General features: G+C 43.4%; 1 protein-coding gene and 1 pseudogene across 7 annotated transcripts; both read left to right on the forward strand.

Moving 5' to 3' along the window:
* The first annotated feature begins 3954 nt into the window (after positions 1-3954).
* LOC125544181 lies at positions 3955-6418 on the forward strand (annotated as a pseudogene).
* Positions 6419-6941: 523 nt separating this feature from the next.
* Positions 6942-13616, forward strand: LOC125544190. 7 transcript variants are annotated; one of them, XR_007299320.1, is made up of 3 exons: positions 6942-7077; positions 10365-12646; positions 12935-13616. XR_007299320.1 is itself a non-coding variant. In XM_048707785.1 (2 exons), exon 2 carries the CDS (start codon positions 12941-12943, stop codon positions 13430-13432), a length of 492 nt encoding a protein of 163 aa, XP_048563742.1. In that variant the 5' UTR covers positions 6942-7077; positions 12926-12940; the 3' UTR covers positions 13433-13616. The 7 variants fall into 7 exon arrangements, 2 of the variants coding, with proteins under 2 accessions (XP_048563742.1, XP_048563735.1); XR_007299326.1 differs by having other exon boundaries at positions 11044-12646; XR_007299325.1 differs by having other exon boundaries at positions 11401-12646.
* The last annotated feature ends 10698 nt before the right edge of the window (positions 13617-24314 follow it).

Consider the following 24314-nt stretch of genomic DNA (forward strand, 5'->3'; position numbering starts at 1 on the left):
GTCACTTTTTAGGGTTGAAAAATAGGGGCAAAGACTAAAACCCTCAAACCCAACCCTTAAATTGCTTTAAGGGTTGAGTTTGAGGGTTCTATTCTTTGCCTCAACCCCAACCTTTAAATCTATCATTTGACATCTCATAATTTATGACTACAAGAACACAATCAACCTCAAACAAACTACCAAATGACAATCATTGATGCATGGTTTAATAGTTTACATCACAAAATCATCATCTTCCCCCTCTCATCGGCACCATCACCAAAAAGTTGCACCTCGGCGCCATCTTCTAGACCACATTCGGGCTCCATCAAGCATCTCCATAGACGCCAACGGAGTCGTCCACACCGCCATCGCCACAACTACTCATCGGAGTGTCACCTCGAAAAGTAGAGGACGCACTACGGAACATCCTCTTCCTCTCCGCGATGTCCTCCTTGTAGTCCTTCCACCATTGCAATTGGTCTTGATCCATGTCCTTCTTGGACATCATCATGTGCTCCTTCTCTTCCACCATGAGTTCCTTCCATACCTTTGCCTCTTTGAGATTGATCATCCTCTCCTCCAAGTCGGCCTTGCGCTTTGCTTCTTCACGCTTTGCTTCAACTTGTGCAAGCTTGACCTCTTTCTTCTTCTCGGTGATAAGAAGCTTCGTCTCCAATGTCTTCGTTGTCAATTCCTCTCTTGCCTTCATCATGTGCTCCATCTTCTCCCTTAGGCTTGACGCCTCTCCTTCCATCTTCACCCTTAGCTTGCCCTTCTTGTTTCCCTCGGGCTTGCCCAAGTTCCTCTCCTCCTCATCTTCACTATCATCCATCCTAAGCATTGCCGACTTCTTGGGTGCGGTCTCTTGATCCCTCAACTTCCACTTGTCAAAGGTTTGAAGAATTGCCCAAGCATGCTTAAATGGGAATGGCTTGCCCTTGGAAGAGGCCATCTCCTTGTACCTCATGCCGGCAATTGTCTCCTATCAACCACACATAATCACATAAGAACCCACCAATAGCATAGTACACACACATAATCAAAATAGTGAAGAGATATGTACTCACATAGTCACTCTCCACGGTTCCACTAGGTGGTGCATCCCTCACTTGGTCCATGGCCGCACTCCAACGGGCACAAGCGGGTTTCATCAACTCCCACCGGCCTTGAAGCGACTGGTAAGTGCGAGAGATGAACCCACTATTCTTCGGCTTGATCCTACAATAGGTGTCCTCGATCCTTTTCCAATACCGTTTACCGGTTTGATCGGTGCCGGTGCTTGCATCCATCCCCACAGCTGCCCAAGCACGAACCAAGAGGATATCTTCCGCCTCGGTGTAGTTTGTCGGCCGCGCGTGTGGGCGGGAAGCGGTGGTGAATGCCTCCTGCCCTATCTCGGCCACCTCCTCCTCGTCATCCCCGTCATCCTCCTCATCTTCCTCATCTTCCTCCAAGTCGTCACCAACCCTAAAGGGGTCTAGAGGCGGAGCTCCGAGGTCCACCTCCGCGTTTTGGAGGAGGTCCATGAACGAGGATGGGGTTGCCATTTCCTCGAACACCTCGTGCGTGGCGGGAGGAGGTTCGGCGACGGCGGCGGGCGGGGCCGCGGGCTTCTTCCGCGCCGTGTTCACGGCCGGGGACGAGCCGGCGACCTTGGAGGCCGCCCCTCGCGGCCCATGTGAGGCCACCTTCGGCCGGCTCTTCTTGGGGGCGGGCGCGGCGGCGGGGGCGGGCGGCGGGGCGGGGACGGGGGCCGGGGCGGGAGCCGGGGAGGCGGGAGGAGGCGGGGCGAGGCCCGCCCGCCGCCGCTTGGCCTCGACGTGGGTCGCCGCCACCACGTCGGCCACGGTCGGGGCGGGGGCGGGGGCGGGGCCCGAGTCAGGCGCGGCCGCGGGCGGGGCGAGACGGCGGGAGGAGGCGGCGGGAGGAGCCGGGGAGGCGGGATGAAACTTCCCTCCCGCGCGAAAAGAAAGAGTGTGGGTTGGGGGGAGTTTTTCCTCTCAACCCTCACTTCTACAGGTTGGGAAACAGTTTGAGGGTTGGACCTCTAAATTTTTTTACGGGTTTGAGGGTTTAGAGATTCTAGTCTATGGCTTTTTTTCGACGAAAACTGTAAAAAAAGTAATTATTTTTAGGGGTTTGAGGATTTGAGGACTCTACTAGACTTGCTCTAACTATTTTCCAATGGACTGGCCCCAAAGAAGAACAAGAAGAATCTGCCACGTATGTACGATGTATGTATCCGACTGACCCATTATTTCTCTAACAAGAGCTGACCAATCAGATTTGCTGCTACTATGAAATATAGACGCACATGAAGTTGATCAGTTGCCTATTTGATCAACTGTCCCCATTCAAGATTAATTTTCACAAAAATGAGTTGTTCTGTTTTGAATGAAAAAAAATGCCAAAATAAAACAAAATCAATACAAAAATCTTTTTGGTTGTGAGGTTGGTTCACTACCATTCAAACATCTTGGGTGTCCCAATTTACTTCCATATGCGTAATAAAGATTGAAAGATTACTGAGGACTGCTTCGAGAAAATGCTTAGCAACTGGAAAGGAAAGCTTATATCTTATGGAGAGCGTCTTGTTCTTATTAATGTTTTCCTTACTAGCTTGCCAATAGTTATGTTAATTATCCTTCTTTGAAATACCCAAAGGGGCTGCAGAAAAAACTGGATTTCTATAGTTTGTGATTCAGCAAAGTGTTGAGTAAAATCAGAAGTATCGACTAGCTAAGTGAGATATTACGTGTTGTGCAAAAGATCAGATGCTCTTGGGATTGAAGACCTCGAGGTTAAAAATAATTGTTTTCTAATTAAAATGGTTGTTCAAACTAATGAAGCGGGGAAGGTATTTGTTAGGAGCGAATGGCCAACCAACACTCGAAATCATAGGCTTTATCTCCAGTGATGGCAAAACCGACATACATACACTTATTGGAAAGGTCTGATGAGGATGAAGGATGATTTCTTCTAGAAGGGAGAATTTATAGTAGATGACCGTCAATGGTTTGGGAAGATACATGGCTTGGTGATTCTCCCTAGGCATATACAATATCTAAACTTGTATGTGTCTGTTAGCGCCAGTGCTTGGGTCGAGCCCATTGAATACTTTGTTTTGCCCTGCGCTCATTGGGCATAATTGGATTGACTGGATTCATTTGGTTCAAACGTTGATGAGGCCAACTAATCAGATGAGGACAGCTCGTTTTGATGGGAACTGATAAATTGTACTCCTAGTTAGTACAAAGTCGAGTCATCTGTTTTGAAATGAAGAAAATAGTTAATTACGAGGGCCTTTAAACCCTCCTTCTCAGACACCTTCACACCATCCTCCCTCTCTAGCTTGTGAATAGTGTTTTTTTTCTTTCTCTCCGATGCAAAGGCCTGAAATTTTTTGGTGTTACGGTCCCCCTTTGATAATCAGTCTACATGCGATCTTTGTCAGTATACTAAATCCAGTTGCTCCTCTAGTTTTTCAAGCTTGTATTTTATTGTTAGCTCTCAACGAATTTGGCCTGGGATAGTGGCTGGCGTCCAACGACCTCCAAATCCTCCTTTAACTTGCGAGCCCGAAAGTCCCCAAGTACATCCCGGCTCCGGTCATGTAGGGCCCCACCCAACCTACTTGTCGTTGATGGCCCCTCTGCATTCTCCCATGCAGCCTGCACCAGATCATCACATTCCTCCTCAAGTAACCAAGGGGCCTCGAATCTTTTGACCTGTGTACCGTTCGGTCTGCCCGACGAACGCCTACTGTCGTTCACCCATAAGATCACTGGCCTATGGTCCGAGTGTTTTGGATTGACGTTCACCATTTTGTAATGCGGGAAGCGAGCGCACCAAGCTGAAGAAGCGACAACTCTGTGCTCAGACTCACCTTTCAAATTTATTTTCGGATTTCTATGTAGCGGTTGTTTAAATTAATAAAGCTAGCCATGAAAGCCTTTTCTCGTTAAAAGAAACTCACCCACGCTGTGGGTCCATCATCTCTCGAGTCTCTCCTCTCCTCCGCCAATCCAGGTTTGGCTCCATGGATCCATCTTTCCCTGCCGTGGGTCCATTCCTCCTCTCCAGCCTGCCACGCGGATCCGGCCGCCGCCGTCGTATCCATCAGATCGCCGTCGCCGGACGCATCCCGTCCCAGCCTTCTCCCTGCCGATGGATGGCCTTCTCCCCTTTCACATGGTCGTTCAGCCGCCGAGCGGCGGCAGCGCCAACGCCGGAGCTGGCCCAAGCAAACCCGCCGCGGCCTCGGGGCGGAAGGAGGAGGAGGAGGAGGAGGAGCCGGCTTCCTCCGGACGCTCTCCCCCGACGGCTTCAAGTCGTCCGCTCTCCCGCTTCACCAAGGCACTCCTCCTTCCTCTCCTCCCCCATTGATTCCGCTCCCCTACTCGTCCAGTCTCGATTGCTGACGGTGACGTGCCGTGTTGTCTGTGGCAGGTGCCTCCACGGAGGCGATGGCCGCGGGGGGCGAGCTCTCGGACTGGCAGCAGCGGCACACCATCCTCGTTCTCGCCAGAGCCAAGGTAAGGTCTACCGGGATCTCATCCCCCACTTGGCCGAAGAGAGATGGCTCTAAAGCCTCAAACTGTAATATGTGATCCCTTTAGGAACTCACTACTGTAATTTGTGATCCCTGCAGGAACTCGCTAAAATCCAGCATGATCTGTGCCCACGCCACATGAAGGATACGCAGTTCTGGACAATCTACTTCCTGCTCACCAGGAACTACATCTTACCGTAAGCTCTCGCCTCATCAGTTTTTGCCTATGTGCAGTGTTCTAGTAGCAGAGCTCAATTTAGCTTCACGGTGTTGTGAATTAGCCAGACGATTCAATCTGGGACACAAACCGACTTCAGAGTAGCTTTGATGGTGTGATTCTTCAGTTAGGAACTCTAGTCCATGATGTTCCTTAGTACCCATCAAAGTATTTTGGTATCTAAAGTCTAAACATGATGATTACCTCATCTACCTGTAGTGCCATCATGCTGTCCTTGTACATAGATATCCAGCAAAAGGGATGGTTATCTGAAGATAATAAACTATGTCAAATGTGAGTACCTGCGTATGTAGAAATTCTGTAGGCAAGTGCGGGCTGGCCGTAACAAGCCCCGCTTGCATCCTTAGTCTTGACTCGTGAAGGCTTTCAACTCTCTCTACTTGAAAAATCTATTGAGTGTATAAGTTACCAGGTGGTTTTGCTAGTGGCACCGTTTGCATCTTTTTTTTTTGTTTAGTTTTTTTTAAGTTTATACACAGAGAAATTCCTCTTACTGCATGTATACAGTTTTATCTAATTGGATCCACTGTGTTCTTGTTCTGTATAATCGATTGATGCAACTGCCAAAGATGCTGCTGGGACGGTGCAGATCGATGGGATGAAGTACAAGCTCAAGAATATCCATTGGCACTCTCCTTCAGAGCACTCATAGTACAGTGTTTTGTCAGTTGATTTGATCATAGGTATATAAGTTTATGCAGCTTACTAACTCGTTTTTCTGTCCTGTCTTATCTGCTGCCATAATTCTCAAAAAACTCTTTTTTTTATGATATACTCCATGATGCAGCAAGTCTATTTTATTTGTGCACAACCGGTCATGTATAAATGCTAGATGGAATGAATTGACAGGAGTCCATCGATCAATGCATGTGCTTCCTCGAGCGGACGCAGGTCTTGCTCAGTTTGATGTTCAACCTCTGCACAGGCGCCAAGCACAAAGCCGTCGGACCAGATCAGCCACGCCTACATCCTACCTCAATATGACGTGAAGTCATCTTGATTTTGTAATTTCTCACTTAGTGGTAAATACTTCTCCCATCTCCTCCCCTCGTCATCCGGTCACCCCTAAATCTATCTCAATTCAATTCTTGTGGGTCTTGTGAGAAGTAGAGAATTCGCCCTATAGTGAGTCGTATTACAATTCACTGGCCGTCGTTTTACAACGTCGTGACTGGGAAAACCCTGGCGTTACCCAACTTAATCGCCTTGTGTGTTATTTATCTAGGCTCAGTTTGCAATTAATGAATTTTGCCGCATTGAACTTATCATACAATATTCAGTGAAAAATAGACACAGATGAAAAGATGACTTTACCTAAGTTCAGTCAATATCGAGAGCACCAGAACTTGCTTAATTAATTTTATTTGCAAACTTACTCTTTTTACTTGATAATCTGAACCAAAAAAAACTATTTCATAAGTTACCAAAGACTTTCATATCAGACTTCCAAGAGTTGCGGAACAGGTTGCTAGTTAGTAGTACCTTTTTTATTGGATATTTTTGTGTGCATCTTACAGACGTGCATCGGGCTTATTTTTCTCCAGCTCTGCCCCTGATCCCATACAAGTCTTAATGTTCTCAGAGTAAGCAGATCGAGCTCCAGTCGAAGTATCTTTGTCGCCTATCGTCATGCCCCAACTGAACAGGCAAGTAATTTGAACTTAGATGCTCTATTCTCCAACTCTCCAGTTCAGATAGATACCTATCAAATTGCCTTGGCCCTAATGTCGGATCCAGAAACTATCAGGTTTGGATGTGTCTATGTATCAACACTATAATTGACTCCATTATGTAATAGGAGGCTTCTCAGTTGTGGCTCCATGTCTCAGCAAACGATTTAGTTTTTTATGTACTGTTACTGAAATCTAACACGGACATTTGCAGGGTATTTATTCTCTCTTTGCTGTTTAAGTTAGTATCTACTCTGGTCGAAGCACCTCAGGCCATCAAAAGATTTGATGACCTCTAGTTAGAGTAGAAGATTTGTTGAGCTCTAGGTAGTAGCAATTTCAAAAAACATTTTGTTCTTCAGCTTGTTCCTATTCTAACTCATAATCAGCTGGCCTACATCTTTTCTGTTACATTTAAGAAACAAAATATTAGGTCTGATTTGTCTTATCCATAGGAAAACTGAGAGTAATTCAGTGTATGTTTCTCTCTTATGCAGTGAGAAAGTGGGCATGATGAATCATGTGGTGCAGCTGCGCAGGCGAGCCTGTGACTGGTTGGTGGCGGGCAAGGTGGGAAGGGAATAGAGTGCACAGCAGTTCATCTTCATCTCTTCTGCATCCAGCAGACATCGAAGGTAATTGCTTGGCATGCTTGGTCCTGCTTTTCCTTTTTTTAATAGGCTAGTGGTTCATGCTTCACCATGTTCTGGTAGCGCGGCATTCATCCTAGCTTGCTAATCCTTATGGTAGTGCCGGTAGTTTCTTGCATTAACTTGATGGTGGTTGCTTGAAAGAGCAGAATACAAGAGTTCATAGGTACAATAATTGACAACCAAAAACAAAGGAAAAACTGAGATGAACTTGAACGCTCCTCTACAAGCTGACCCAGAAATTAATTTAGTGTCTTCATTCAATAAATAGCTTCAATCTTTAGTTCATAGGTAACAACATGAGCAGTAAAATAATGCAAAGCTACGAAAAGAAAACTCAATTGTAAAACTCAGTAGTAGCATAGAGCTCCAAAATAGGAACACAGGTCCATGCTCAGTAACTTCACACTCGAGGTAATCTTTTGTAGGTCATTGAAGAAAACTGTGCAAAGATAGTCGGAAAAAAGTACTCCCTCCGTCCCAAAATTCTTGTCTTAGATTTGGCTAAATACGGATGTATCAAGTCACGTTTTAGTATTAGATACATCCGTATCTAGACATATCTAAGACAAGAATTTTGGGACGGAGGGAGTATCTCTTAAGAGCATAACCTAACCATAGGCTAAAGCAAATTTCAATTTACTGAATCAATATCTCATTAGATATTTCTGTCTACTAACTATGTAGCACAAGAACATCATAAATAATTTTTCACTTGCTAAGCCAACAAACATTTGTGTCTGCTAAACCACTGGCCTGAGTCGTGGTGCTCCCATGCATGGGCCAACCTAGTGAACATAGTTTGCTACTGGTAAGTGGAACTATTCTGGCAAATCATGGTTAGATCTGCTGCTATTCCACGGAAGCCGACTGGAAGTTTTGTGTATTAAGTTTTAGTTCAAATGGAGTTAACTGATTTCTGTTATAAGATTTTTTTAGTTCAATTTCTCTATCGTTTTCCGCATTTCGCATGTGCTTACTGGCACGACACACCCAACCATGAAATTAGATGCTTCCTTATTATAAATAAGGGATGGACACTGAATCTGGTGACAAAAGAGGCATAGATAGACAGTGACCATCAATTCATCTTCAGAAAAGATTTTGACTTCCGTGGACTTGTAGAGATTTTGACTCCCTTTGGCCTAGCTAGTAGGTACATCTATCAGCAGTTCAGAGTGAAGCTTATATTGCGTTGCTATGATCACCACTATTCTATTTTCGAGTCAATGATAAATTTGGATTGCTAATGTAACTACTCATGTACTTAAATTAGAAATGTGTCTCATCTATCATAACTGATTATCACTATTCGTTAGAAATAGTACGCAACCTTTCTTTCAACAACTTTTCTTGCACAAGGTGGATTATAGGTACTGACCATCTAAAATTGTAGCTCAAGCAAATAATTATTTATGTATACAAAAGTAAAATAAATCAACCACATACCCTGAAAGAAGTGGCACATGACATGAACCAGTGATTCTGGATAAATGAAACGATGACTTCTCTGCTAGAAATGGTAGCATACACAATACATGTATAATTGCTAGTTAGAGCGTAGTGAACACAGTAACTTCTCACAGGCAATAGCGATAAAAATCATCCAAGCTAGTCACCTGCTGATTAATTGCTTGCACACCTCATTGCCGCACACAATGGTCAGTAGCAACATGCAAACAATCTTTTGTTCAAGATCTTGTGAGTCATGCACTGGCTGCCCAGTAATGAAATTCAAAAATAGCAAATGCAAAACCTTATGTGCAGAGGAATCAACAGCGGCTCACCTTGGCTCCTGTTGAGTGTCGAGGAGGAGAGGTGCTCACAATGCAACAGTAATAATCATAGTTGTTCATATCAGTAGACAAATACCATGATTTTCATCATTCCCAGACATGTACGTCATTTCCTCATCCTGTCTCGAAACTGTCATATATCCATATCGGTCTTGCAAGAAGTTACTTATTTTTAGAGAAATTAACTCCACTACAAAATTAGGAGATACATGGCCATCTTCCTCAAAAATATGAATAGAACTAAATTATGGTTCAAACGTCTACTTCTCCTCAGATAATCAGTAACAGTTATTTAGCATTAATTAAGGATTCGAATGGTAAAGCAGTAAGAGGATAGGTAATATTGAGGAGGTTGATTCAACACTTCCCCAGCCATAAATTTCAATGATGCTTAATTGGGCTGGCCTCACTGGGAAGAAAGGACAGCTAGCCAACCAGGGGTTTAGCAGGCGTGTTGAGGCTGCGACCCTGTTTGGCTTTGCGGCAGCCTAGGCATCATGGAATCGCCTTCCTCGTGTGTGGAGGCAAGCTATAAATTGATAAGTTAACCAACTGTGTCTATCCTCCCATTAATATAGCTTGATTTTAAATCTACTTCATCAATGACACAATGGTATGGAAGATGATTTCTACATGTTTTCCTGTGTACTGATTATGAACAGAAAATAGATATCCATCCTCTAATTATGTACATGCCATGCCAGACATGAAATTTAAACTAAGATGGGGCTGTTAATCCTTCTAGATGATGAGATACAAGCATAAGATTAAAAAAAATGTACATAAGCTAAAGAAAGCATTTAGTGTGTGGCTCATGGAAAGTGTGCAACGTGTGAACGGGAAACTGCTACAAAAACGAACTGTTGACAATTTTTTTCACAAGGCATCTCTCTAAGCACACAGTACTCACCTTATATTGTAGTTGGAACGGGGAATATGAGGCAATTAGAAATTCAGCAATGCAGAAGCGGCCACCAATCAAGGGAAATCTGAAATTGATAAGAGTATCAAATATGTAGTTATGTATAAAACCAAAAAGGTGCCTTCTGAGATGTCAACTGAAAGTAACCCACTGACGTTGAGAAGAATTTATATTTTAGAGTTTGATCTTCACCCAAGAAAAGGGAAAGCTATTGATCTGCGTTCAGTTGACTCTGAATTTTACCAATTCAATATATGCTCTTCGTTTCAGCTTTGGTATCTGATGCTGCACTTCTTTGATATATATTCAGTTGACTTTCGAAATTACTTATACCAGTTTAAAAACAAACATGTACATTGCATCTGATAATCACTGAAAGACTACAGTACACCTTCTGTGAGTGCATGCTGTGCTGATCTTTCTTTAGGTTGATCAGTTCACCACAAGAACGATATAAATTTGTTCTTGTTCTAACTACAAAATTGAGCTTTTTTTTGCGGGGATTAATTGAGCTTTTTTTTTGCGGGGATTACAAAATTGAGCTGCTTGGATAGGTGAAAAATTTATAAAAAAAAAGGGACAGCATACTCACATCCCACATCAAGCAACAAGCAAGAAATCAAGAGCTCTCAAGCTGAGCTCCAAATCGGCAACTTCCGTGCAGTATTCTTCGACCAGAAGTTCAACCATAAATAAACAGAAGGAAGCTTGATAAAACCTCATGAATGGATGGAACCCTGGCCATACCTCCTTCTCCACGGAACAGCCGCACAAATTTCCATTGCCGCTCCTCTAAGTCCTCTGATGGGGTTTTGATAACTAACTCCCTGCTGCTCTGTGGGAGCTTCCATTTGACCACTACCTCTCTTTGCAAAACGTTGAACGAATTGTTTCACAAGATGATGGTTATCAGAAAATTTTAATTGCTCCTGAGCAAGGTAGAGTCTGGTCTCCGTTTATTTAGAGGGCCAGCTGAAGCTTCTGTAGATGCTGTAAGATTATATGTGATTGCTAGCTGTGTGTGTTGATCGTTGTGTGATGTGGAGAAGTACATTTGTACTTGCATATGTTCTATGATGAACTTGGAACATGTCATATGTTAGATACATGTTGGAAACAATCACATGATGTGTTTTGAATGTGAATTACATTATGTGCTATGTTTGCTTGTAATTTTGTTCTAATAATTCTAGTAACATGGCACTAATTTTAGGCTTGGTTAAACATGTTTAGATCCCCAGTCACACACGGTTTTGGAAGTGTGTGCGATGGCATCCCCAGTCGCCAACCTATCTGAGCACACAATTTTGAATTCTGATTGTGTGTGGCGGACCCTACTTATTGACATAGTTTTTGTGTTCTAACTGTGTGTGCGATTGACCCCTCGTATCACACACAGATTTGGGAAGTCTGTGCGAAAATGGGGTTCTTTATCTTTCCTATATTTAGAATTATTATTATTATTGTAATTTACTTTTAGATTTGGGTAGTTTCTGCAACTATTATATCTATTTGCACAAATACCTTGACGCTTTCCAATCGTTAATACATAAAGCCTGATAAGCATGTCTTGGGTTGGTACGCAAATAGGCCCCCTTAAGCACATGGTTTCAAAAATCGTGTGCGATGGCCTCTGACTGGTGTAACTTTCAAGCGGGTCATCGCACATGTGTGTCAAACAGCCCACATGCTAAACCATGCTGCACCCATCGCATCAGACTCGACGCCTTTACCCGATGGAACAAACACCAGGCCCCACCACCAATGCGCAGGGTGGCACACGCAAGGCGAGGACAGCGAGTGGTAGAGGAGGTAGCCCCGGGCTCGCCTTCGACCCACACGACAGGGACCATTGAGTGGCTGGCTCCGCGGCTTATTCACTGTTGTCATTCGTCGGGTTGGATTGTGCCAGTCACCTCTACTACTCTGTTTGTTGGTTTGGATTTGGGTTTTGGCCACTTTTTGGTGGGGAGGTTGGTTCTCGGTTTGTTCGGGTCAGAGCCCTGTTTCTCGGGTCGTCCGGTTTGGTGTTACCTTAGTTGACATGCGGTCATGTGATGCTCGTTAATGGTCTACCGCAACGATGTAAAATAAAAGAACGTGAGCATAGTCATTGGCATTGTATTTTGCAGATAAACCCAAAATAGACTCCTTCACATGGTACATCTGTTCCTTTGGTTGCATTTCTTTGTTACAATTGTTCTTTGCCAAGGGCACAACGGGTCATCCAGTTGTAATAAAGACCGGAGCTGTGTTGTAATACTTATATGATATGTGAATATCTTGGTATCATGTGGTGTGCTCCATCACTGAACTCGATCTTCCTTCTTGCAAGGCCGAAACCACCTTGGAGTTACCGAATTCCACCTCTAGCTTTACATCCGACTGTTGCAGCCAAGTTTAGCCCAAATCTAACAGTTGTCGCCTGTGTGGTGAAAGCATGAAAACAGAAGCTCATCGTCTCATACTCTCATTGGTCGCCGCTATAAACTTCCTGTTATGATCACGGCGTGAGTGACAATCTGAATTCCCCCCTCTCTTGATTTTTTTCCTTTCATTTTTTTGAGGGGTAAACCAAGTTCTTATTCATCAAAAAACCACACGGAGTTTTCCAGTTTTATAAATGCTGGCGTGAATAATTTGATGGGGCCTATTGGGCCACATAGCCCCGAGTTCTCTTGGGCTGCAGCCATGACAACACTTTGGACCGATTCTGAAGTATAGCAAGGCCCGTGTTCCAATCCTTATAAAACAAAGTTACTCGTGTAACCCTAAGGCCTTCTCTCTGCCCTGCCTTTGGAAGCGAGGAGCCAAGCAGATCTCCCCGAGTCGCTCGGTACGTGTGACTTCCCTTGTTAGATGATTCCGTTTTATGCTCGATTGGTTTCTGCGTCGGATCCATGTGCCCGATCTGGAACCCTAATCGTGGCAGCTTCGGATCTGTCGATCTGGAATCGACCCGGACGCGCTCTTCTGCCGATTCCGGCCGGGGATCGAGTCGGATCGTGCAGCACACGTATACGACTTGAGGAGCCCGACAGGGACTCTGCTCGCGCGTGCATATAAATATGCATCAAGGGTCACCTGATTTTTTTATCTCAATAATCGATAGCAGTTGGTGCAGGTCCCGATGGCGAGCTCGAGTTCTTTGGAGCAGGAGGTGAAGCTGGTTGATCCGCAGGTTCAGAAAAACGCACCCGGCGAGTCAGCCGAAATATCTGCAGAGTCGAAGGGGCTGAAGAAGAAGAAGAAGAAGAAGAAGAAGATCTCGCGTCAGGTGGCAGAGTGCGATGTGAAACGTGTCCTCTCCTACAAACCGGACAGCATGGATATGGAGGTGCCTGAGATTGCTTTCAGGAAAGACCCTGTGCTGGCTGCGAGCTTGTATGACATGTTGGCCGACATAGCCCTGTTCGACGACTGTGTTAACCAGGAGATGCTGGATTTACAGAAAGACTACAGGCAACAGCTGAAAGCCAAGGGCGTAGTAACCTATGAGGTCGAGGTCGACGAGGACTACGACCAAGATAAAGACTACGTTCCCTTGCATCCAGGAGGGCGCAGGAGACAGCGCCCTGGCGTCGTGAAAAATCATCAAGGACAGACAAGGAAGCTGAACTAAACGAAACTGCCATGTTTCAGTTACCACTTCCAATTCTATGATCATCTGAGAGCCATGACTTGTCTCCAATTCCAATTGTCCTATTTTTGCAATTTAATATCAACAAGAAATATATTGTCCTTGCCCTTTTTGCCCTGTGGGCTATGCAAATCAAATAGAACCAATACTCATTTTGTTTCTTGTATTTACCCTTCATTTGTTTATACTACTCTCTTCGGCAATTCGGTATCGACTTAAAAGAGTTGTAAGGGTATTTCTAACCAACCCTTAACAAATTCTTATAAACTTCTTAAATATGAGTAGTTAAAAAGAGTGTGCCGCTAGAGGCAAACTCTCAAACTTAACTTCTATAAAATGAATTACTCTCTCTGTAAATAAATATAAGACATTTTAGATTATCAATAAACAAATATCAGACATTTTATGGGAGTAGATCATGAGCTCCGCTTCCACCCCCACCCCGCCTCTAAACATATAAGGGCAGTATGGTATTTTGGCAAAAACATATACCCACCTCCGTATGGTCTCCTTCGGGGACATGTGATTTTATGGCAAAAACATATACCCACCTCCGGATGGTCACCTTCGGGGACGTGTGAGTGGTATGTACACATGTACACGTACATGTTTGCGCACCTGAACCGCTGGCCTGACACACCCTCGCGCTGCAAGGTACTCCCTCCGTTCGGAATTACTTGTCTCGGATATGGATGTATCTAGAACTAAAATACATCTAGATACATCCATTTCTGCGACAAGTAATTCCGAACGGAGGGAGTAGTACTAAACCCTCGACCGCTATGCCGCCGCGCTCAGGCGAAGCGTGCTGGGCCGGCCCAATAAACCTGTTGCACCCCTAGAATAAATAGTGTAAATAGTTGCATTAGAAGCATCCCCTTTGGCCAAGTGTTTCCGAGTCAGAGGCTGTAGTGTTTACCTCTATCTCATCGGTCCCTATTTCTTCCTGAGAAGAGTCGGCATCACCAAGTTCATTGTGAATGAAAGAACATGCGATGCCCCATGTGTGGTTTTGGTAATTGATGACAATCTCTATGGACTAACGGTTGCCTTGAGTTATATTTGAAGGATTTGTCCATAGGATTGTCTTGAAGTCCATGTGTTGGTTTCAAGGAGTTTATGAGATGGCCAAAGTGCTTTTCAAGGAATTATCCAAAGATTGGTCATGTGTGAGTTGAGATGGCCAAAGTGCTTTTCAAGGAATTATCCAAAGATTGGTCATGTGTGAGTTGAGATGGCCAAAGTGCTTTTCAAGGAATTATCCAAAGATTGGTCATGTGTGAGTTGAGCTTATTGCAAGCATGTCTTGAAGAAGAAGATTGTGTGATCATTCATGGTTATCTTCAAGACATCATCCAAATGAGAGTTGGAAAGATTCAATGTTGATCAAGACTAAGTCAAGAGTGAATCAAGTTGATCAACTCACAAAGCGTAGAAGAAGTGCCGAGAGGGATCAAGTGATCCCATGGTATGGTAAGCATTGTCCATTACGCTTTGTGTACTAACCCATGGTCTACGTGAGAGTTCTTTGTGGGGTTAGGTATGTTTCCATGGTCTTGCATCAAGAGGAAGATCTCATACAACCCATGAAGGATGACCTCAAGTGGTGATCGTCATCAAGTTTGCAGTGTGCAAATCCAAGTGGAGCAACTCGAAGAGTGGCTCACCCATAATGGAGTATGGGGGAGCAATCAAGCTTGAAGCTTGCCGTCCATTGTGGTGTCAATGTAATTGTGAAGATGAGCCAAAGAGTGGCTCACCCATAGTGGAGTATGGGGGAGCAATCAACTAGTCTTCATCGAGCCAACACAATCAAGAAAGGTGGTCCAACTTGAGGAAGTCAAGATCATCATCATCTAGCTCAAGTGGACTATGTGCAAGGCAAAGGTTTGCCCTTGATAGGTTTTCTATTTTACCGGTCTCATAGTGGTAGTTGGGAGACCGGGTTCTAGGATCGATTGTCGTACTATCAAGGGGGCTCTCTAGGGAGTAGCTTGATCGTATCATTAGTCGAGAGCTCAAACCATTGCATCCTTGCATCATCTTTCTTGGTTCTTGTTTGGTTCCATTTGTGAGTCTTAGAGATTATGGTCATCTTTATGACAAGCTTGAGTTCATCGAAAACGGAGTTCGCATGCATCTTCTATGATGTTTTCGGTGTTGGAGGTTTTACCGGTCTTATCCGAGGAAGGGTTCTCACCATTTTATTATGGTCCTTTTCTCATTTGCTTCTTATTGATATTTCTCTCAAGATTGTGTTAGCCCTTGTCATTAGCTTTCCAACAAACTTGGTTTCGTTGAATTCGGAGCTCGTATGCGAAAGTTGTGGCTGTTTTGATATTGCCTGTTTTACACAGAGAGGTTGTACCGCCCCATGGAGAGGTTGTACCGCTTGACCGGTACAACCGGTGTTTGGAGCGGTTGTACCGCTCCAGAATTGGTCCGGAGGTTGTACCGGTCATGTACCGCTCTACCACCGGACTGGTCTCTGTTGTGGTGCGGTTGTTGGGCGGTTGTGGGCCGGTTGTACCGCTTATTGCCTGTTACCGGTTGTACCGGTGCTCATAGAGGTTGTACCGCTCCTATGTTATTCCGTACATAACGGGCAGATTCGTGGGGACCTATTTAAGGGGGTCTTCTTTCCCAATGGTTCCCTATCTCTTGAGCTCGTTTTTGCCCCCATTGTTGACCTTCTTTGAGCTTGCTAACTCTCAATCCCTCCATGGATTCTTGCTAGTTTTCGAGGGCAAAGAGAGAGAAGATCTAGATCCACATTTCCACCAATCACTTTCTCCTCTATGTGAGGGGAACCCCTTGGATCTAGATCTTGGAGTTCTTGGTGTTCTCCTTCTTGTTCTTCCTCTCATTTTCCTCCCTAGCATTAGTTGCTCCGGTGGGATTTGAGAGAGAAGGACTTGGGCACTCAGTGTGCCCTTGCCATTGCATTTGGTGCATCGGTTTGAGTTCTCCACGGTGATACGTGGAAGTGAAGTTTGAGAAGCTTATTACTCTTGGGTGTTTGGGCACCCTAGAGCTTGTTCCTCTTGGGTGCCTTGGCGCCCTAGACGGTTGGTGTTGTTCGAAGCTCAATCATTGTGGTGTAAAGCTCCGGCCAAGCGTCGGGGTCTCCAATTAGGTTGTGGAGATCGCCCCGAACAATTTGACGGGTACCGGTGACCGCCCCCAAGGGTTGCCAAAGTGTACGGGTTCGGTGACCGCCCCCCAAGGGTTGCCATTTGTATGGGTTCGGTGACCGTCCTCAAGGGTCCCTTAGTGGAATCACGGCATCTTGCATTGTGCGAGGGCGTGAGGAGATTACGGTGGCCCTAGTGGCTTCTTGGGGAGCATTGTGCCTCCACACCGCTCCAAACGGAGATTAGCATCCGCAAGGGTGTGAACTTCGGGATACATCATCGTCTCCGCGTGCCTCGGTTATCTCTTACCCGAACCCTTTACTTATGCACTTTACTTTGTGATAGCCATATTGTTTCTTGTCATATATCTTGCTATCACATAGTTGCTTATCTTGCTTAGCATAAGTTGTTGGTGCACATAGGTGAGCCTAGTTATTTTAGGTTTTGTGCTTGACAAATTAACCGCTAAGTTTATTCCGCATTTGTTCAAGCCTAAACCGTAATTACTTTAAAACGCCTATTCACCCCCCTCTAGGCGACATCCACGATCTTTCAATTGGTATCAGAGCCTCGTCTCTCTTTATTAGGCTTAACCACCTAGAGAGTAAAGATGTCGACTAGGGGATTAGGATTCTCTGACACTCTTAGTTTCAATGGCGCAAATTTTGATGTTTGGGTAATTCGCATGCTTAATCTCTTTAGGGTCATGGACCCAAATTTAGAGCGAATTGTAGATATGGGGTTTTCTCCTCCAAAGGATCCCTAAAGATTATCTTTAGAGGATGAGAAAAACTCTTATCTCAATGCTCAAGCTTCTAATGTGCTTTTCGATGCTTTGAGCAATGTAGTTATATTTCAACTCATGCCATTCCGGGATGCTCATGAGTTGTGGACGAAGCTTCAAGATAAATATGGAGTGTCCAAGATTTGTGGGGATGATTGTTCTCCCTCCACCTCCGGTCATATAGTCTTCTCAACTTCTTCTACTTCACCTACATGTGGTTTTCCACAAGGTAATGATATGGTGAGTAGTGTTGGTCATTGCAATGATAAGAGTATGCTTATTGTGGATGATCCTTCATCACTATCTTATTGCAATGCTCCTTCTTTGGGCTTTAACACTTCGAGCACTCCAAATGTTTCACATGCTTGTGTTGATAGTCCTTGCATATCATGTAGAAATTGCTTGACTAAATCTCATGATGATATGTTTACTATGTCTTGTTGCCATGATAAAAATGCATCTATTTCCTCGAGTTGTTGTGCTAACAATGTAGAGGAAACCCAACACTCCATGGAACAAGATGTGGTCTTGTACGGTGCTTCAAGGGAACCTACATCATCATCGATTGCTTTTTGCCTTATGGCTAAGGCTTCAAAGGTATCTCCCACTTTGAATCCCAATATATCTTGTGATGATATTGATGATGGCAAGTGTGATGATGATGTTGATTATGATGAAGAGAATGATGATGTTGCCTCCTTAAAAATTAAGGGGGAAATGATTTTTAAAGCTCTTCTTAAGAATAAAATTGCTCGTTCCAACTTCATGGAAATCATGTCTATTGCTATTGAGGGCAAGAAATATATTGATGAGTTGGAATCTCGTCTTGAGGAGCATGAGGTCACCATTGATCAAATGGAAGGTCATGAGCGTGATTATGCTAATGAGATTGCAGACCTCTCTCAAGCTCTTGAACTTGAACAAACCACCAAGGAATCTCTTGAGGAGACTTTTGCTCTAGAATTATCTAGAGTGAGGGAATCTCGTGATAGAGCTCTTGAGGTGGCCAATGATTTTGAAACTAAAAATGAGGAGCTTGAAGTTGCGCATGCTAAACTCCTTGAGGACTTTGAGCACCTCAAAAATGGCTCAAGGGTCATTAAAAGTGAGCTCATCAAACTCACCGAGTCTCATGCTCAACTTAAAGCTTCATATTCAAAAGAGCTTGACAAGTTGTCTTCTCCTCTTGTTTCTAATGATGATGCTTGTGCCACTAACTCTATCTCTTGTGAGGCATCCATATTGAAGGAGAATTTTGAGCTAAGGGCTCAACTTGAGTTGCTATCTAGCAATTATGGGATGTTGGAAGAAAATCATGTAAAGCTCACAAGCTCTCATGATGATCTTCTAGTATCCCATAATGTGCTAAAGTTAGCTCATGAGGCCATGCTTGCTAAGGTAACATCTAGTGAGCCTCATGTGGATACTAGCACCACTTTTATTCAAAATGCTATATTGCCTTGTGCTAGTCCTCGCGATTCATCCATGCATAACATTGGTACATCTTGTGATGAATTGCTTTCCTTGCCTTGTTGCTCTAAAGATGAATCTTATACTTCCTCTAGTTCTTGTGTTGAGACTAACCATGTAAAGGAAATCAAAGAGCTCAAGGCCCAAGTCACTTCTTTGAAGAAAGACTTGGAAAAGAGTCATGAAGGGAAATTCACACTCAACAATATCTTGAGTGTGCAAAAATCCCCCAATGACAAAGGTGGACTTAGATTCAACTCCAACAAGAAGAAGAAGTCCAAGGTGAACAAAAGGAAGGGCCAAGAACAAGTCAAGAATTCGGCCAAGATTGTTTGCTTCAAGTGCAAAGTAGAAGGGCATCATGTTAGATCTTGCCCATTGAAGAAGAAGCCCATTAGTGACAAGCAACAAGGGAAGCGGCCACAAGTTCACTCTCATTCTCAACCTCAAGTTGAAGAAAGGCCTCTTCCCAAGAAAACTCAAGCAAATGCTTCTCAAGTTGAGAAATCAAGTGAGACGAAAGTAAAGAGTAGACGTTGCTACCTATGTCATGAAAAAGGTCACGTCGCTTCTTCATGCACAAATGGTACCTTATCCAACCCTATTCTAATTGATGATATCTATTCTCTTGGGAAGGATAAAGTTGGCAATGTGTTTGCCAAATTTGTTGGTGCTCAAAGTGGTGTCAAGAAAAGAACCATTTAGGTAGCCAAGCCTATTTTGACTAACCTCTTAATTAGGACCCAACTTGGTTGGGGACCAACTAGCTCATACTTGATCAATAGGTGTTGTTGGAGGTCATTGGAGACTTGGCTACATTATGAAGAATTAAGGGGAATTCATCATTCTTATTGTCTCAAGCCAAGCCAATTGAATCATCAAGTTTATATCTTATATCCAATGTGCCTCCTTGCGGTAACTTGTACTTAAATTGCTTACATTGAAAGTTACTTGCCCCCTTGCATGTTGTGGTTTTGTACCTTGCATGTGCTTGTATATGTTGTGCTTCCAATTTGCTTATCTTGAGAAATCAAGTATGTGTATGTTGGTTTGCACATCATGTACGTGTGTGTTGTGTGTTGAGCCTTTTGCATCTTGTTCTTTTCTTAGTTGGCTCTTGTGAGAGATTAATGGAATATCCCATTATGGGGGAGTGATGTGCTTTGTGCACCTCACAATCCTATATATGTGTGTACATGAGTAATATCATCTAGTATTGATATTTCAAGATTATATAGTCACTATGTGGTATGTCTTCTCATGAGAAATTTAAATTCTAAATAGTCCATTAATTATCTCTTGTTGGATCCTTTTATTTGCTTCTTGTTTATCCTTAATTGGTATCACATTATGGGGGAGTAATATGCTATGTGTATATTACTAGCCTAGAAAATGTGTACATTTGAGATATTGTCACCTAGAGTTGATATTGTTAATTATCTTGTTCCTAGGTGGCATGTTAGCTCTACAAGTTGCAATTTGCTTTTTGTTTGGTGTGAAGATGATGTCGGATATCCTTGCTATCTACCACCGGGAATTATTTCCGTTTACTTCTTGTCTTTTGAAAATTGGTACTCACTTTTGTGGTAGAATTTATTGATCATCTTTACATTGGCCTTTGCTTTTTATTTTCCCTTTCTCTTGCCAAGGATTGTATCAACTCCCTTTGTCTTCCATACCACTTGTGGGTCTTGTTTATTTCTTGATCTTGTCTAGTGTTTTCTAGATATAGTGAAAGTGGTGATCCCACCTTGTGCATTTTGTATTCAAATGCAATTTCTCTATAATGCACTAGTCTTGGGGGAGCTATCATATTTTCTATAAAACACTCATCTTGTGATCCTTATCAAGTGTGTGTCGGTGGAAGGCAAGTCGTTTCTTTTGGGTACTTTGTGCCATCATGAAACTTTGTAGAGAGCTTGGTTTGTTTGGAACCATCCTCTCTTTTGGGGGTTTGATATCCTCCAAGTGATGATTTATTCATTTGGTATCTTTTCTTCACTTGGTATTTCTTTGTCATTTGGTATCGGTTCTTGAAAGTCTTGAGCATGCATATTAACTTCGTGTAGTATATTTGGCATGATTTCTTTCTTTGACCCAATATATAGGGGAAACTCCACCAAGTCTCAAATTGGATGAGATGTGCATGAAATTCATTTTCATATCTATATGCACTTTTTTATGTGGAGTTTGTCCTATGTGTTGTTGGTTCTCTAACTCTTTGGTCCCAATGAGTTTGGGTACCATTTTGTTTGTGTTATTGTTCTAGGAACAAGTGGAGATGCATTGGATGCTCGGCTCACTCACAAGGAAGGTGTTGTCACCATGTGCTTATTGGAGTCAAGCTAGGATGATCAATGAACTACTATCTACCTTCAATTGGTATCTACTACATCCTTCCAATGTTAACTCGGTAACAAGTATCTTAATATTCTTCATGCACACATTTCTTGCATCAACCTTGTGTAGGTTGTATCATGGCATGTTATTCTTTCATTCTTGTGATACTTGTTTCCTTTCTCAAAGCATCCCAACAATGATGTCTTGTTGCTAGTTGTGATGTCTTTGATGGGTGTGTGGTAGGAATTCATTTATATACTATAAGACCATATCTAGCCATGTGCTATGCTTCCAAGCAAATATCTTATTGGTATATGTATGACTTCCTTTTGGATATCTTGTTCCTTCATGTTGTAACTATTTCGGGTGTACATCCTTCTTTGTAGATATATATCATCATGATCTAGTCTACCTAGAACCATATACACTTGAGAGAAATTACATCTCTAGATGATATCCTTTCTTTCACGTCCACCTTGTCTTTCTTATGTTATTTCTTTGGTGGCTCCGTGAAAGCTTTTGCCTTGAGTGCGTGTCTTCTATCGTTGCATCTTGATGCGCTCTTGTGTGGTGAAGATTATTTTTCCTCATGCTTATCTTTACGAGGTTTTTGCCATCTTAATTGGCATCCCTCGTCTTGATGCGCCTTTCATCTTCTATCTTCACCGAGGGTTGTCACAAGCATAGGTTCTCTATATGCTTATTAGTAAGCTTGTGAACCCATTTGCTTGTTGTGTGTGGGAATGATAGGCCTTGCACTGTGTTGCCTCAATCTTTCAAGACTTTATTGATGCTTAATGCTCATACGTACATTAGTCTTCTCAAGTGCATTGCCTTGACTCACGCACATCATTTTGGTTGAGCCCATTCTTAAGTTGCCTCTTTCACTTTTTGCTCAACCATGTGTTTGTTACATGTACTAGGCTTAGTTTCCTATTTGCTCACTTGCACTTGTTGTAAGTTTCTATTGATTTTGGGGGAGCTATGATCCTATTTTGTGCACTTTGTTTCCAAATTCAAATATTCTTATGTGTGCATAAATCATGGGGAGCATCTCTAGTTTCTTTAGAACACTCCTTTGCTCATATCATAATATCTTTTATTCATGTGGCTCGTAGGATCATTGGCCTAGTTGGTTCAATTGGTATCTTTTGATTGCTTGTTTCTCTCTTTGTTATGTCTTTGTGGCATATCTTCCTTTTGCAGTCTTTGGGCCTCAATATAGTTTGTCTTCCTCCAAGTATTTACCATTGGATGTGTGTATTGCATTCCACTCTCTTGTTGAGAAATACACAATTTATGGAGGACCACAATCTATATTGGCCCTCTAAGCTTTTCGCCCATTTTGGCAATCGATACCAATGGGGGAGAAGTTTCAGAGAGTTTTGTGGAGAAGCTTTGGTTTATGTTTCCTTAGCTTTTGCATCTCATTCGCATGCATTATTGGTTGTTGCAGTGCATGGTGATGCATAATTCCTTATATAAACTCTCTTGAAAGTGATTGTCATCAATTACCAAAATGGGGGAGATTGAAAGAACATGTGGTGCCCCCATGTGTGGTTTTGGTAATTGATGACAATCTCTATGGACTAACGGTTGCCTTGAGTTATATTTGATGGATTTGTCCATAGGATTGTCTTGAAGTCCATGTGTTGGTTTCAAGGAGTTTATGAGATGGCCAAAGTGCTTTTCAAGGAATTATCCAAAGATTGGTCATGTGTGAGTTGAGCTTATTGCAAGCATGTCTTGAAGAAGAAGATTGTGTGATCATTCATGGCTACCTTCAAGACATCATCCAAATGAGAGTTGGAAAGATTCAATGTTGATCAATACTAAGCCAAGAGTGAATCAAGTTGATCAACTCACAAAGCGTAGAAGAAGTACCGAGAGGGATCAAGTGATCCCATGGTATGGTAAGCATTGTCCATTACGCTTTGTGTACTAACCCATGGTCTACGTGAGAGTTCTTTGTGGGGTTAGGTATGTTTCCATGGTCTTGCGTCAAGAGGAAGATCTCATACAACCCATGGAGGATGACATCAAGTGGTGATCGTCATCAAGTTTGCAGTGTGCAAGTCCAAGTGGAGCAACTCGAAGAGTGGCTCACCCATAATGGAGTATGGGGGAGCAATCAAGCTTGAAGCTTGCCGTCCATTGTGGTGTCAATGTAATTGTGAAGATGAGCCAAAGAGTGGCTCACCCATAGTGGAGTATGGGGGAGCAATCAACTAGTCTTCATCGAGCCAACACAATCAAGAAAGGTGGTCCAACTTGAGGAAGTCAAGATCATCATCATCTAGCTCAAGTGGACTATGTGCAAGGCAAATGTTTGCCCTTGATAGGTTTTCTATTTTACCGGTCTCATAGTGGTAGTTGGGAGACCGGGTTCTAGGATCGATTGTCGTACTATCAAGGGGGGCTCTCTAGGGAGTAGCTTGATTGTATCATTAGTCGAGATCTCAAACCATTGCATCCTTGCATTATCTTTCTTGGTTCTTGTTTGGCTCCATTTGTGAGTCTTAGAGCTTATGGTCATCTTTATGACAAGCTTGAGTTCATCGAAAACGGAGTTCGCATGCATCTTCTATGATGTTTTCGGTGTTGGAGGTTTTACCGGTCTTATCCGAGGAAGGGTTCTCACCATTTTATTATGGTCTTTTTCTCATTTGCTTCTTATTTATATTTCTCTCAAGATTGTGTTAGCCCTTTTCATTAGCTTTCCAACAAACTTGGTTTCGTTGAATTCGTAGCTCGTATGCGAAAGTTGTGGCTGTTTTGATATTGCCTGTTTTACACAGAGAGGTTGTACCGCCCCATGGAGAGGTTGTACCGCTTGACCGGTACAACCGGTGTTTGGAGCGGTTGTACCGCTCCAGAATTGGTCCGGAGGTTGTATCGGTCATGTACCGCTCTACCACCGGACTGGTCTCTGTTGTGGTGCGGTTGTTGGGCGGTTGTGGGCCGGTTGTATCGCTTATTGCCTGTTACCGGTTGTACCGGTGCTCATAGAGGTTGTACCGCTCCTATGTTATTCTGTACATAACGGGCAGATTCGTGGGGACCTATTTAAGGGGGTCTTCTTCCCCAATGGTTCCCTATCTCTTGAGCTCGTTTTTGCCCCCATTGTTGACCTTCT

This window comes from Triticum urartu, chromosome 1 (assembly GCF_003073215.2).
Source record: "Triticum urartu cultivar G1812 chromosome 1, Tu2.1, whole genome shotgun sequence".
Classification (NCBI taxonomy): Eukaryota; Viridiplantae; Streptophyta; class Magnoliopsida; order Poales; family Poaceae; genus Triticum; species Triticum urartu.